At 36.7% G+C, this 16,049-nt stretch overlaps 1 protein-coding gene across 2 annotated transcripts in view; it reads left to right on the top strand.

The window, feature by feature from the left end:
- The window catches only part of PRMT3 (protein arginine methyltransferase 3), a 96,278-nt gene extending 80,690 nt beyond the window's left edge, over nucleotides 1-15,588 (top strand). For both annotated transcript variants that reach the window (XM_079788612.1, XM_079788611.1), the window contains exons 14-16: nucleotides 1,766-1,816; nucleotides 2,013-2,100; nucleotides 13,999-15,588. In XM_079788612.1, the coding sequence (XP_079644738.1) occupies nucleotides 1,766-1,816; nucleotides 2,013-2,100; nucleotides 13,999-14,108 (249 nt within the window). In that variant the 3' untranslated portion in view covers nucleotides 14,109-15,588. The remainder of the gene's footprint in view (nucleotides 1-1,765; nucleotides 1,817-2,012; nucleotides 2,101-13,998) is intronic.
- Nucleotides 15,589-16,049: the final 461 nt, after the last annotated feature.

The raw sequence follows: 16,049 nt of genomic DNA, 5'->3' as shown, positions 1-16,049 counted from the left end.
CTGTTAATGTTGGTTTGGATCTCACCTGAGCTGTGTAGCTCAGGGGTTAGGCTGAGACTTGTGCAGCTTTATACATAGAATTAGGGGGTCCTCTGCTCTCTTTCTTCTCCATATTTGATCTGCACTCTCCATTTTTTTCAGAGTTGAAATTATTAGTTCCATTCTAAGTGTAGTTATTCAATCATTTTGTCAAGTACACTATATAATGAGGCTAGTTAATTTAAGAAACTGAAGACTAAAAAAATTAATTTAAAATTTATTAAGAACCTGCTGTATAACAGATTTGTGCTGGGTAAAGGGCATAAAAATATAAATTACTCATAGGCTTTGCTTATAAATAAGTTACAGTCTGATAGGGCAAACTAACTAAAATATAGATGATAAGTACTATAATAAAATTGTATATCATAGCACATTCAGTCAGCAAATATGAATTGTGTACTGCTCTGGCCATGAAGGATATAGTGGTGAACAAGATAGACATATAGGAATAAATTTAAGAAAACAGTTAAATTAGTCATTGGAGAGGTATCAGAAAATCAGCTGAAAAAAAAGGTTGTATTATTTTAGAAATGTTCTCGTTAGCTACATGGTTTTCTGTAATAACCTATAGCTGAACACTACGTTGCTTTGTAATCCTATTTGACAGAACTATAAATAGCGTTTCGATTTTTCTCTTGGTATCTAAAGTATAATGAACCTGAAGGTTAAATATTGAATTTGGTTTGGATTCAATCCATATTAACCTACAGATCAATAAAACTTCACGTTCTCAACAAAAGCAGCAGTGTCCTGTTTTTAACACTTTAGGAGCTTTACTTAATGCCAGTTTTAAAAATAGATTAAGTCAAGCTAGTCCCAGTAGTGAAAGAAAAAGGAATGGTATTTAAAGTTTAAACAAAATAAATGAAAATTCTATATTCATCTGAATATGTTAATTTCTTTTAGAGACCTTTTTGTACTATCATAGTAACCCTTAGAGTTACTTTGGAGTTTCTCTTTTGGCTCTTTGCTTAAACATAAGTTTTATTTGAGTACTATTACTGATTTTTATTTTATTTTCAGAAGAAGAAAAGTAACTTTTAAATATTCCATAATCTCATTGCAAAAATATTCATAGTGGTTTGCTTTAAAATTGGATGCATAATAATATCAGAAGAAATTTAATGAGCTGTCTTTGTATAAAAGAGTATGTTTTAATTCTTTATTGCTGTGTAACACATTACCCCAAAACTTAATGCTTTGAAGTCCCAATCATTTAGATTTATTGGTTTATGATTCTGCAGTCTGGACTGGATTATCTACTAGTTTTTCTGCTGGTCTCTCCTGGGTCTCCTGAGCTGCTGCAGTTGTCTGGAGGCCTGACTAGAACCGCAGGGTCCAGGATGCCTTATCTCGCATGGCAGCATCTCAGCGGGAGAGTCTGGACCCACAAAGAGCTGCTGAGCCTCTCTTTCCTTATAGTCCCTCACCTTTCAGTAGTCTACCATGATCATTTCTCTAATAAAGCATATTGATTATTTGATTAGCCTTGTTACCCTTATTATTGTGTTGTTTCTGTGGGGAAGAGCCAAATTATATTACTTTATTTTTACTTATAACATCTTTTCCAGAAAAAATGGTGACCTGCCATAAGTTTAAGAGGCATCTGGTCTTTGAAATGGTTTTTTTATTTGCCATGTTTTAAAAGACTGAATAGTAAATTATGTCATGTAATTTGTTTGTTTGTTTGTTTATTTATTTATTTATTTATTTTTAAAAACAGGCAATTGCTGGTTACTTTGATATATATTTTGAGAAGAATTGCCACAACAGGGTAAGTATTATGAGTTGTCTCATAAGAATTAATTATGTGAAATACATTGCATTTTATTTTTGTGCCCCAAGGTGTTTGATCATAAGCATTTTGCTATTGTAAGCAATTGGAGCTTGTATTTGATGTAGTAGATTAATGTACCATGATATTAAATATCTTGTACTTCATCAGATACTTTTGAACTCTACCATTGCAGGTCGTGTTCTCTACGGGCCCCCAGAGTACCGAAACACACTGGAAACAAACAATATTTCTATTGGAAAAGCCATTTTCAGTTAAAGCAGGTGAGAGAGAAAAAGGGGGTAAAGTGTCTTCTTTATTCTGAAGAATACAATATTCATTCATTCTACAACCACTTTTTATGTGCCCACTCTATTTGAAGGAGTATAATAGTATAATAGATGCTAAAATAAGATGTTCTTAGAGTTTACCATCTAAATAAATTTTAGATGGCATATCATTTCATTAAAAAAATAATTTTTAAATTTTTTTATTTTATTGGGGTGACGGGTTAAGAAAGGTATACAGGTTTCAAGTGTACAATTCTATAACACATTATCTGTACGTTGCATTGTGTGTTCACCACCCAGAGTCAAGTCTCCTTCTGTCACCATTTATCCCCCCTTTACTCTCTTCTACCTCCTCCCACCCTCCTTTCCTTCTGACAATCACCACACTACTGTCTATGTATTCTTTTTCTTAATCCCTTCATCTCTTTTACCCAACCCACCTCCGATCTGACAGCTGTCAGACTGCTCTCTATATCTATGAGTCTTTTTCTGTTTTTTTTTTGTTTATTTTGTTTATTAAATTCCACATATAAGTGAAATCAATGGTATTTATCTTTCTCTGACTTACTTATTTCATTAGCATAATATTCTCCATGTCCATCCATGCTGTTGCTAAGGATAAGATTTCTTTTAAAGAAGTAATTTAAAAGAAAACTTATATTTACATCTAATTTCTGCCAGTTAAAATGTATGTTACATAGTATGTACTTCTTATTTTGAGTACCACAGAAGAATTCAGAAAACTTTTCTTTAACGATAACTAGTATTTACTAAGTTGCAAATATAACCAAAAGAAAATATAATATTTTCATTTCCCACCGGACTAAAGAGTAATATTACCAATAAAGGTAAAGTATAAATAAAAGAGTTATACTTCAGTAGTTAGCATATTCAAAATATATTTGTCTGGAATTCACTCAATTGTCTCCATCTCCTCAAATCCTACAGTGTTCAAGGACTGCTCACTTCTACCTTCCTTTGTTTTATATCTCATTGGTTGTTCGCTTATATGAGCACCCATAGTTCTTCCATATTACACATTTAGCTCCAAAAGTTAGAATTTGGTTATAAAACCTTTTTTTAAAATTTTAAGCTGCTTATTACATAAGTCTTCTTGTTTCATTTTTATGAAAGCTTCCTGACTGTAGGAAAGCTGAAAGTACAACAAACTTCAATGAAAAGTTATTCAAAATCACTAGTAACTCAGGAAAAAGATAATTAAAACGAGAAGACACTGTTTCTTATCACTATAATGGGGGGCGGGGGGAATACATACAATTTAACAGTGCCACGTGCTGGCAATAATGTAGGCAAATGTAACTTTTATACTCTGCTGCTGGTAGTCTTAATTGGTACAACAACTTTAGAGAACAGTTTGATACCATCAAGTTAAGAGTACATGTAACATCCCTACAACGACAGTTTTTTCTAGGCGTGTGTTTTGACAATCTCTCCCACAATCTTTCACAACAGTGGTGTGTAGAGGTGAAAAATTAGAAGCAACCTTAATGTCCATCAGTAGGAGATAAATTTGGTAGTTGCATACAATAAAACCTTCTCTAATAAAATGGTAATATGCAAATTAACCATCACTCCGCTACATAAGCCACGCCCACCAGCCAAGCCACGCCCGCCAGCCAATCAGGGCGAGTATGCAAATTAACCCAAACCAAGATGGCTACAGCCACAGAGAGCAAGGTTTCCCAGGTAACAGAGCAAGCCAAGCTTTCCATAGCCGTTGCAGGCCTAAGCCTCCACTCACTGCAAAGTTTCAATTATAGAAGGTAAACGAATTCAAACAAATGGCGGCAGAATGGAGCTTGAGAGAGCAGGCCAGGGTTGCCGGCGGCAACAGGGGAAGCAAAGCTTTCCGCACACCCTGGCCGGGCCCACCCGCTTAAGGCTACAAAGTTTCAATTGTAGAAGGTGAATTAACTGCCACAGAAATGGCTTCCGCCCCGGAGGGAACAGCAGGCTTGGCTCCACTCCAGGCTACAAAGTTTCAATTGTAGAAGGAAAATAAATCCCAGATACCAGGGCCTCTGCTTGGGTTGCCAGGGGGCGTGGCCGGCCTGCAAACCACCACAGGCCCCCCGCTCAGGCCTCCCCATGCCCCAAGGGAACCCCACTCTGATCCGGGACACCCTTCAGGGCAAACCAGCTGGCCCCCACCCGTGCACCAGGCCTCTATCTTATCTAATAAAAGAGTAATATACAGCTTGATCATCACTGCAACACACAATATAGCTGCCCCCATGTGGTCAAAGATCCTGCCCCCATGTGGACACAAGATGGCCACTACAAGATGGCCAGCAGGGGAGGGCAGTTGGGAGGCACCCGGCCTGCAAGGGAGGGCAGTTGAGAGGGACCAGGCTTGCAAGGGAGGGCAGTTGGAGGTGATCAACCCTGCAGGAGAGGGCAGTTAGGGGTGACCAGGCCAGCAGAGGAGGGCAGTTGGAGGTGATCAACCCTGCAGGAGAGGGCAGTTAGGGGTGACCAGGCTGGCAGAGGAGGGAAGTTGGGGGCAAACAGGCTGGCAGGGGAGCAGTTAAGCATCAACCAGGCTGGCAGCGGAGTGGTTAGGGGGTGATCAGGCTGGCAGGCAGAAGCGGTTAGGGGCAATCAGGAAGGCAGGCAGGCAAGCAGTTGGGAGCCAGCAGTCCTGGATTGTGAGAGGGATGTCCAACTGCCCGTTTAGGCCCGATCCCACCAGGATCGGGCCTAAACGGGCAGTTGGACATCCCTCCAGGAGTCCCAGATTGGAGAGGGTACAGGCTGGGTTGAGGGACAACCCCCCACCGTGCACGAATTTCGTGCACCGGGCTTCTAGTATAGTAGATAAAATAAATTATATATGTGTGTCTATCAAAAGCAACATTGCAGAAAAATAGTGGCAGAATGATTCCTACAATATACCATTTATATGAATTCTAAAAACATACATACACCACATAGTAGAGGTAAGAAGCAACACTTAAGAATGATAACTGCTGAATTCAGTGTAGTGGTTACCTTTGGGGAAGGACAGAAATAAGATCAGGGAAGGGTATGAAGGGGGTTCAGTTTCAGATATCTGAACTATTTATTTTTAATATTGAAGGAATTGTGGGAGAATGTTAGTATTGAACAAAGCTGAGTAGTGGGTCCCAGGTAGTCATTATATTATTCTCTATACATTTAAAATATTTCGCCAAAACCGGTTTGACTCAGTGGATGGAGCGTCGGCCTGCGGACTGAAGGGTCCCGGGTTCGATTCCGGTCAAGGGCATGTACCTTGGTTGCGGGCACATCCCCAGTGGGGGGTGTGCAGGAGGCGGCTGGTCGATGATTCTCTCTCATTGATGTTTCTGGCTCTCTGTCCCTCTCTCTTCCTCTCTGTGAAAATCAATAAAATATATTTTAAAATAAATAAATAAAATATTTCATAAAATTCTACAGTTTTGATTTCACTGTTGATGCATAAGTTGAATTTAGTAGATGCAGGTAAACACTATTAGGTAAGTGAGTGGCTGTGACTATGTTCCAATTAAATTTTATTTACAAAAACAGGTAGCCAGCATCAAAATCTTTCCATAAAACAAATCTCCAGGCACAAATTGCTTCATTGCAAATTCTCTCAATCACTTAAAAAAGAAATAACACCAAAATCTATACAGTCTCTTTCAGAAAAGAGAGCTAAAATTATGAGATCAGTATTATGTTGAAAACAAAAATGGGACAAAGATAGTACAAGAAAATTAAACTGCAGACCAATCTCCCTTATGAATATTGATGCATAAATCCCTCAACAAAATACTAGCAAGTTGAATCCAGCAATATTGTAAAAAGAACAATGCTATGACCATATGAGGGGTTTATTCCAGAAATGCAAGGCTTACTCAATATTTTTAAGTCATTTAATGTGCTCCACAAGCTACCAATCTAAAGAAGAAAAAACACATGATCATACCAATGACTATAGAAAAATCATTTGATAAAATTCAATGTCCATTCCTGATAAATACTCAAGCAAACTAGAAATAAAGGAACTTCCTCCACCTGATAAAGGCATCCACACAAAGTCAGCTGTAGCAAACGATACAAATGATGTATTGTAGAATTGTGTACCTGAAACCTGTATAATATTTTTAACCAATGTCACCCCAATAAATACATTTTTTAAAAGATAAACATTCTAAGCAATAAATATATTTTGTAATGTAAAAAGAAAAAAGTAAGCAAAAACAATGTGAATAGGAAATTTCCCAGACTAAGATTCTACATTTGGCCAAAAGCAAGATGGAACTGTACAATAATGAGCCTAGTTTGATTTTGTTTTGTTTGTTTGTTATTTTCTTTACAATGTAGTTTAAAAAAAAAATAGTACCAAAAGAAGTGCTCTAAACATTTGAGCACTTCCAGCATTGTGGGAATGAGAACGCTTACTTTAATGTTAAAGTCAGGTCGTATGTTTTTCTTTTTCCTTTAAAAATACTGTACAATTTTATTTTACAAACTTATATGGCAGTGTTTACTTAAAAAACCCAGATCATTTTTGTGTTATTTGCCTTTGGAAATATGATTAAAATCATGCTACTTCTCTTTCTCTGTATATACCTAGTAAGTTTTTAAATGAAGAATCCATTTATTTTTTCTTTTATTTTTTTAACTCTGAGCTTTAATAGTGACAATAATGAATTTTTTTTGTTCCTTCTGGGGAAATGAAATGTCATTGCTCTGAATGAAAATAACTTTTAAAAACCACTGAATTTAAACCACATGAAATGAGATTAATTTTGTTCTTGATTGAACTGCAGCACTGCTTTGTGGTATTCTAATAGCCGTCTGCCGATGATTAAACAAGGTGGTACAGCTCAGCTCCATAGAGAATGTCCTTCGCAGCTCTCACCACGGTATACACGCTCAACAACATCAGTCATTTTATATCTATTTGACACTGATTAATTACTCCGATCTATTCTGGTGCTACAGACACTGTCCTAAACAATTGAAGGGAGTTCAGCAGTGTGAATTATGTATTTATTACTGTGACCCTTCCTGCTATTTAATTAACTTAAATAGATGGTATTTGCACCCTCATTTTGAAATTAAGTTTATTGTAAAACTAGCTATTTTACTTGTATTTCACTTTAAGACATGAAAATTATACTGAAATTATAAGGCAATGTTTTGCCTTTTAAATTATTCAGATGTTTTGCTTAATAGTGATGCTTAAAATTTTGTGTGTGAAAATTTAACAAAAATATCCATTAATAGTTTATCTTGACTTGGGCTCTATGTCTAAATTGAGGATTGCACAGAGCTCTTGTAGACATATCCTCTAAACCTGAAATGAACTTGAAAACCTGCTTTATAAGCACCTTGGAACATTCCTCTTTTGATCCTTACACTAAGGATTGAATAGAACATTTACAAACAAGCCAACTTAGATATTTTTAACACTTTGGAGGCAACTTAAATCAAAGAGGAGCAATCATTAGGATATACATACCAAATGGAAATATTTGTAAAAATACCTCATATACATCAACAAGAAAGTCCCTAAGATAAATGTACAAAGGATTTGTTTTTAATTTTTATTGATTTCAGAGAGGAAGGAAGAGGGATAGAAACATCAATGATGAGAGAGAATCATTGATCAGCTGCCTCCTGCACATGCATCATCAGGGTTCTAGCCCACACCTGGGCATGGGCCCTGACTAGGAATTGAACCCTGACCTCCTGGTTCATAGGTCGACACTCAACCACTGAGCCACCACAGCCAGATCACAAAGGATTTTTTAAGATAGTGGTTAGACATTCTAAATAATACCCATCACCATGGATAATCACTGACATGCAAATCAAAGCAATCAGACTCTGATGATTGTTTATCTCAAAACAGGTGTTTTTAATTGTTTTATGTTCTTTCTTTCTTTATTCATTTATTTAGTAATAGACACAAGTATTTTATTGAAGTGGGAGACAGACAACAGGTAGTATTTTCTTTTGGCATCTCCCTCTGAGGGAGGCTGGCAAAGCTGATGGGGCCACCACGTGGACTTGAGGAAGATGGTTTGGTTACTAATAACACTCAATGTTGATGACAATAGCAGAGTAAAATGAATACATTTGTGCCTTTTATTAAAGTGTCCCACTTTTGGTAATACATCATATGAGTCTATTCAAAATTCACACTTATTTTTTATTCTTTGATATTCTTAGAAGTGAAAGTAACATTGTTTTCATTCGCATGCCTTTCTTTAAAGTATCTTTATGGAACTTTTGTTCATATTGTCAAATCTTCAACCTTTTCCTTTTGGTTCTGACTTTGGTTTCATATTTTAAAATACAGCATTACTATGTTTACATGGTTTTATTGAATCCTTTTTCTCAGTGGTTTCAAATGCCCAACTTGCCATGTACTGAATCTCCTTAACAGATATTAAAATTTTTCTACATTATATATATGTGTGTGTGTGTGTGTGTGTGTGTGTGTGTGTGTGTGTGTGTGTGTTTAGTTCTAAAGCACCATATTTTAAAAACATTTTTATTCTATAATTTACATGCAGTAAAAATTCACATTTATATTGTATAGTTCGATGAGTTTTGACAAATATATACACCACCCTTATCTATAATAATAAAAGGGTAATATGCTAATTAGGGCAGACGTCTTTCGGACATCCTTCTAGACAAAGCCGCAGCGGCTGCCTGAGGCTCAGGCAAACCACTGCCAGGGCCGGCCCGAGGCTCAGGCAGGCTGCAGATGGTGGCTGCCGCTGCAAGGGCCAAGGCTCAGGCAACGAGGGCCGGGCCGAGGCTCAGGCAAGCCACAGTGGCTATGTGGGCCGAGGCTCAGGCAGCCGCGGTAGCCAGCAGTGGCAGCAGCAGAGGCATGATGGGGGCATTGCCTTCCCATGATCAGCTGGTTGCCTCCCGCAGAGGGAGGCCAGACTGTGGCTTAGGCCCACTCCCCTCTAAGCCGTCAGTAGGACATCCCCTGAGGGCTCCCGGATTGTGAGAGAGGGCAGGCTGGGCTGAGGGACACCCCCCTCCAGTGCACAAATTTTCGTGCACTGGATCTCTAGTCCTATATAATAAAAGGGTAATATGTAACCGAGACCGGTTTGGCTCGGTGGATAGAGCGTCGGCCTGCGGACTCAAGGGTCCCGGGTTCGATTCCAGTCAAGGGCATGTGCCTTGGTTGCGGGCACATCCCCAGTGGGGGGTGTGCAGGAGGCAGCTGATCGATGTTTCTAACTCTCTATCCCTTTCTCTTCCTCTCTGTAAAAAATCAATAAAATATATTTTTTTAAAAAAAAGGGTAATATGTAAATTGACTGAATGGTGGAACGACTGGTCACTATGACACGTACTTACCACCAGGGGGCAGATGCTCAACACAGGGGGAGCACTGCTCAGCCAGAAGCTAGGCTCTCCTCTCTGGGCCTGCCCTCAGCTGTGGCGGCTTGGGCAGGCCCCCCGGCTCTGTCTCTACTCTGGGCCTCACCTGCATGCGCAGCCTCCTCCTGACCAGTCGTGACTGTTATGGCGTCCCGGCTGATTTGCTTATTACCTCTTTATATACTGTATAGATTAGTATTCTTTCAGAATTTTATATCAGTGGAATTACACAGGATGTACTCCTGCTTCTTTTGCTCAGCATGCTTTCATCTGTGTATCAGTTCTTGGTTCCTTTTTATTGACAAGTGGTATTCCTTTGTATGGATGTACTCCAATTTACTTATGCACTCAGCTGCTGCTAGACTTTTGGATTGTTTTCCGTTAGGGATCATTATTAATAAAGTTGCTATGAACGTTCATCTAAAAGTCTTTGTGCAGACATGTTTTCATTTCTCTTGGGAAAATACCTGGGAGGAGAATTATCAGGTCTTATGGTAAGTGAATGTTTAACTTTATAAGAAACTGGAAAATTTTTTCAAAATGACTGTACTATTTAACATTATCTACCACCACTGTATGTTCAGTTGCTCAAATTCTTGCCAACACTCACAAAAAAAAAAAAAGTCAGTTCATTTAATTTAAACCATGCTATTGTATATGTAGTGACATTATGCTTTTAATGTTCATTTACCTGATGACTAATAATGTTGAGCCTTTTTTCACATGTTCATTGGCCATTCATATATCTTTTTCGTGATGTTTCAGTTAAAATATTTAGCTCAATTTTTAAGTGGGTTGTTTGTCATCTTATTGAGTTGTAAGAATCTTTATATCTATGGATACAAGTCCTTTGTCAAATATATGTGTTGCTAATATATTCATTCCAATTCCCATATTTTCTTTTCATGGTCTTAATGTTTTTCTTGAAGTTTTATACTTTTGTGTGTTAAGAAATCTTTGCTACCCTAATATCACAAAGATTTTCTTGTATGTTTTTGTCTAAAAGTTTTTATAATTTGGCCTTTTAAATTTATGTCTATAGTATATTTTATGTTAATTTTAATATTAGTTGTTTCTTTTCCCAAATGTGTATTAGGTTGTTCCACCATCATTTCTTGAAAAGACTGTCTTTTTCTATTTAATTACCTTGGCTAATTGACCATATGTGTACTAGTATAGATGGGTCTGTTTCTGGGCTCTATTTTGTCCCATTGATCTAGATGTATGTTCTTTTTCAAAATTGGTTTTGTTATTCTAGAATCCTTAAATTGCTATATACATTTTAAAATCAATTTGTTAATTTCTATCCCCCCAAAAAACCCTGTTAGGATTGTGATTGGGATTGTGTTGAATGTATGGATTACTTTGGGAAGAATTGCCATAAGCAAAATGTGTCTTTCAATTTAGTTTAGATAATCTTTAGTACTGTTTCATAGTTTTATGTTTCTAAATCTTGCACATATGTTGTGACATTTATCTCAAGTATTGTATGTTTTTATGATACTATTGTAAATGCTATGGTGGTTTTTTATTTCAGTTTCTAATCCCTTATTGCTAATGTATAGAAATAAAACTAAATTTTTTATATTGACCTTATATCTTAAGACATTGCTAAACCATCTTACAGTTCTAGTAGCTTTTTTTTTTTTCATATTGCTTTAAGATATTCTATATATAAGAAATGTGGTCTACAAATACAGATAGTTTTATGTCTTTTTTCCCCTCTAATTTATATCCCTTTTTTTCTTCTCGTGCACCTTAGTGCCCTTACTAGGGCATCCAATAGAATACTAATTAAAAGTGGTCAGAATAGACTTTTTAGTCAGAGAATATATTATGTACTAGAGGCCCGATGCACGAAGATTCATGCAAGTATGGGCCTTCATTCCCCTGGCTGCTGGCACCGCCTTCGCTCCAGATGGAGCCACCTTCCCGCCTTCCCACACTGCCCAGAGGCCCGAAGCGGCTGGGGTGGTGTGGAATGCCTGCGCCGTCGCCATGGTGACGACCAAGCATCCTGTCTTGTCTTGCCCCGCCCACCACCACTCGGCACCTGTGTATGCAAATTAACCCACCATCTTTGTTGAGTTAATTTGCATACTCCTGATTGGCTGGTGGGCGTCGCGAAGGTACGGTCAGTTTGCATCTTACTCTTTTATTAGTGTAGATGCTTTCTGTACATTGTTTAAGATTTGTTTTATGACCCAGCTATGATCTGTCTTGGTTCTATAGAGATCAATCGAGTCATCTTCAAGTCTTCCATATTCTCTCTGATTTTGTCTAATTATTGCAGTTATCAACAAAGGAGAGGAGAAATTTCCAACAATAATTATAGATTTGTCTGTTTTTGATGGTCTGTCAGGTTTGTGTCATGCATTTTGAAGCCCTGTGCATACAAAAATTTATGATGTGTCGTTTATGAATTGAACAAGTTATTCTATTGAAATGTCTCTCTTTATCTCTGGTTATATTTTTTCCTGAAGTCAACTTTGTCTGAAATTATTATAGCCATTCCAACCTCTTTATAATTAATGTTTATATAGACTTTCTTCTTTTACTTTTAACCTATATCTTTATAAAGTATATTGGACATGTTTACATTTAATATTATTACCTATGTTATTGAATTTAACTCTATCATTTGTCATTTGTTTTTTATTTATCTCCTCTGTCTTTTACCCCTCTTTTCTTCTTTATTTTTTTATTATTAAATATTCTTTACTATTTTATTTTATCTCTACCTGTGACTAATTAGCTGTACCTCTTGGGTTTGTTTTTATAATGGTTGCTCTAAAGTTTCCAGCCTGCATCTTTAGGTTATTACAGACAACCATCAAATGATATTATACCACTTAATCTGTAGTTAAGACTTACAGCAATATGCTTCCATTTACCCTCTTTCATCTTTTGTGCTATTGTTATAAAACATTTCCCTAAATGTTTTAACCCCACATATGTTGTTACAATTCTTGATTTAAACAGACAATTACCTTTTAAATAAATTTTTAAAAGGAAGAAAAAAATCTATTTATCACTTACCTAACATTTCGGGCATTGTTTATTTATTTCTTTGTGTAGATCCAAGCTTCTTTTTGGTACCATTTTTCTCTTGTCTGAAGAACTTCTTTTAACATTTCCTGTAGTGCAGGTCTACTAGGAAAAAGATTTGTCTTTTACTTCTTTGAAAAAAGGCCTTATTTTACCTTCATTTTAAAAAGATTTTGCTGGATATCGAATTCTTAGTTAATAGGTTTTCTTCTTTCATCAAAAGATATGTCTAGTGATGGAAAACTGTCAGCTTTACCTTTTCTGTAGGATATATAGAATGTATCAATAATGATATCTTTATACTCTGAAGTAAATATAACTATTAGATGGTTTTGGTATGTTTTACTGTGCTGTTTCACTACCATATTGAAAAACATCCAGATTCATTATCCCTTAATGTTAGGGCACTTGCAGTTTAAAAAAAAAAAAAAAGTAAAATATTGATTCAGTCTTTGGGTAGTTTTATATAGATTTCTTAGTCACTTTATATGGACTCTTCCTGTGTTCATCCAGATGGTGAAGCTATACCTGCTGCTATTGGGGTTGATCTTACTCTTATTAAAGCAAGGAATGGTGATTAGTTGCAACTTAGTAATCTCTTTTGTTATTTTTAAATAGCTCTTGGTAAATAAATGAAAAAAAACGTAAATGAGAAGTATTTGTACTCAGAAAAGCACATATATATATATATATATATATATATATATATATATATAATATATAATTCCGTTTTGGAATAAAATAAAATTTAGAGCATACTGTATAAGATTTTAGGGAATCAGTTTTTACCTTTAAAACAAATATGTAATTTTTTTGGTATTTACTGTTTTCACCTGTGTAAGTTCTGTTTTCCATTTACAATGTTAGTACCTTCAAGGCTAACAGCTTTGTCATGTGACTCTATAAAATATAAATTTATGTTTTCTCAACTATAGTTTTCTGTACCTGAGAATGTCATTTTCTGAAGGCTCTCTATAACATGTGTTTTCTCCCTTAAATGCCATTCCATGTGCACTCCTTAAGTTAACCATGATTTTAGCCCTCAGGTCATTCTTTTATTCTTGTGAAACATGCCTTTACTGCCTTTCAGCCATCCCCAATTTTCACTCTCAGCACACTTTGGACATAAACCTGTTGTGTAATTGTTGGTGTAGCTATTTCTCTTTACCTGGACTTCATGTGAACTCTTTGAGGGCAGGAATCATATCTTGTATCTTTCTGTGTGCTCAGGACTCACCATAGGAATTCGTATTCAGGAGTTCAATAAAACTACTCCCCAACCCCACATGACCACGAAGTTTTTCTCTTTCTCAAGGATTTGACAATTTAAAAGTTTTTGAAAATTAGTGGAACATCTCACAACAACAAAAAACCAGAAGTGCTAGTGTACATTATTACTTTTCCGTTAGGACTGTTTTCCTTGAATTCTTAAACATATTTTTTGCCTTTCTTCTATAGGTGAATCCTTGAAAGGAAAGATCATGGTCCAGAAGAATAAGAAAGATCCACGTTCTCTCATTGTGACCCTCACATTGAATAATTCAACTCAGACTTATGGTCTCCAGTGAAAAAGCCACAAAAGCACAACTAACTTGCCGGTTTTATTGTGGGGGTGGGAGCATTGTGGGTGAAGGGGGAGGGGCTTTATGTGAGCACATGGATGATAGATCCTTTCCTAATGAGTCTCCTCAGTAGAATTGTGCCAGGAATCCAATGAAATACAGCCAAGGAAGGGAATCCACTCTCAGTGGTCCACCTACATAGCCACATTCTTGGAAGTCTGGTTGGTGAGATTTAACCAAATGTGACCCCTACATTAAGTTTAGCTTGATTGAAAATCATTTAAATTGGCCTAAATATGGAACAGACATGGTCTTTGTTATTGTTTAAAAGTTTCCTATTACAAATTTTAAACAGTACTTAGTTGTTATCTAGGTAATGTTTTATTAAACTAGTAACTACACACAAGGTATTGCACATTTTATTGCAGATTTTCTCTCTGAGGAGGAGTAGTTTTTAATTGTATTTGTTAGACTATCAGTATATAATAGATTCAAGACCAAGTGTAAGGGACTAAAATATGGAAAAGCGCATCACACGAATCATATTTGAAGACAGCTTAGTTGATTACTTTGTAGTTCTGTAGTTTTCATTTTGTAGCTTCTTTCTGCAAATATTCTTTAGCCATTTAATTTTCTAGCATTGCCCAGGAAATCTAATTTCAATATGTTTATTATAGGTTTCACAAAAGTTCTTAAAGTTTGGGATAAATGTGTACTTATTTACTAATATAATACCTTCTTCATACTAGATTTTTGTGCAAAGTTAAATGTGTAACTGTTGATATATCACTCTTTACAATTGTGTTATTTATCGTTGACTCAGTTTGAAACGCAGAATAGAAAACATTTAATAAAATGTATACAACAGCCATTAGCATTATAAAATGACATTTCAAAATATTAAGGCCTTTTATAAAATCAGAAGTATAAAAATTTTATTAAAGTGTACTTGGCATACAGTATTACATTCGTTTCAGAAGGTGTGCAATAGAGTGATGCAATATTTATTATAAACATTATAAAATGATCCCCACAATAAGTCTAGTAGCCATCTGTCACCATAAAATGTTAATGGTGTAATTGACTATATTCCCTGTGTTGTATGCTACATTCCTGTGGCTTATAACTGGAAGTTTATACCTCATCCCCCTTCATCATTTTCACCCATTCTTCCTGCCTCCCACCCCTCTGGCAACCATCAGTTCTCTGTATCTATGAGTCTGGTTTTGTTTTGTTTTGTTTTGTTTTAGATTCCATATATAAGTGAAATCACATGGTGTTTATCTTTAGCTGACTTATTTCATTTACCATAATACCCTCTAGGTCCATCCATGTTGTCAAAAACGGTAAGATTTCATTTTTTTGTATTTCTGAGTAATATTTCATTGTATGTATATACCACATCTTTTTTTTTCTCCACATCTTCTTTATCCATTCATTTATTGATGAATACCTAGGTTGCTTCCATAATTGGCTATGCTATATAATAAAACCCTAATATGCAAATCGACCAAACAGTGGAACGATTGGTTGTTATGATGTGCACTGACCACCAGGGGGCAGACACTCAACGCAGGAGCTGCCCCCTGGTGGTCAATGTGCTCCCACAGGGGGAGCACCGCTCAGCCAGAAGCTGGGCTCACAGCTGGCGAGCACAGTGGCAGTGGCGGGAGCCTCTCCCACCTCCGCTGCAGGCGGGTGGTAAGGAGCAAGGGATCCCGGACTGCAAGAGGGATATCTGCCTGCCTGCTGACAGGCGGACATTCCCCAAGGGGTCCCGGACTGCGAGAGGGTGCAGGCCAGGCTGAAAGACACTCCCCACCCCCCCAGTGCACAAATGTTGTGCACCAGGCCTCTAGTTGTAAATAATACTGCAATGAACATAGGGGCGCATACATCTTTTCAAATTAGTGTTTTACTTTTCTTCATATAAATACTCAGAAGTGG

Source organism: Cnephaeus nilssonii (genome assembly GCF_951640355.1).
Source record: "Cnephaeus nilssonii genome assembly, chromosome: 13".
NCBI lineage: Eukaryota > Metazoa > Chordata > Mammalia > Chiroptera > Vespertilionidae > Cnephaeus > Cnephaeus nilssonii.
This window is presented reverse-complemented; position numbering and strand designations above follow the sequence as displayed.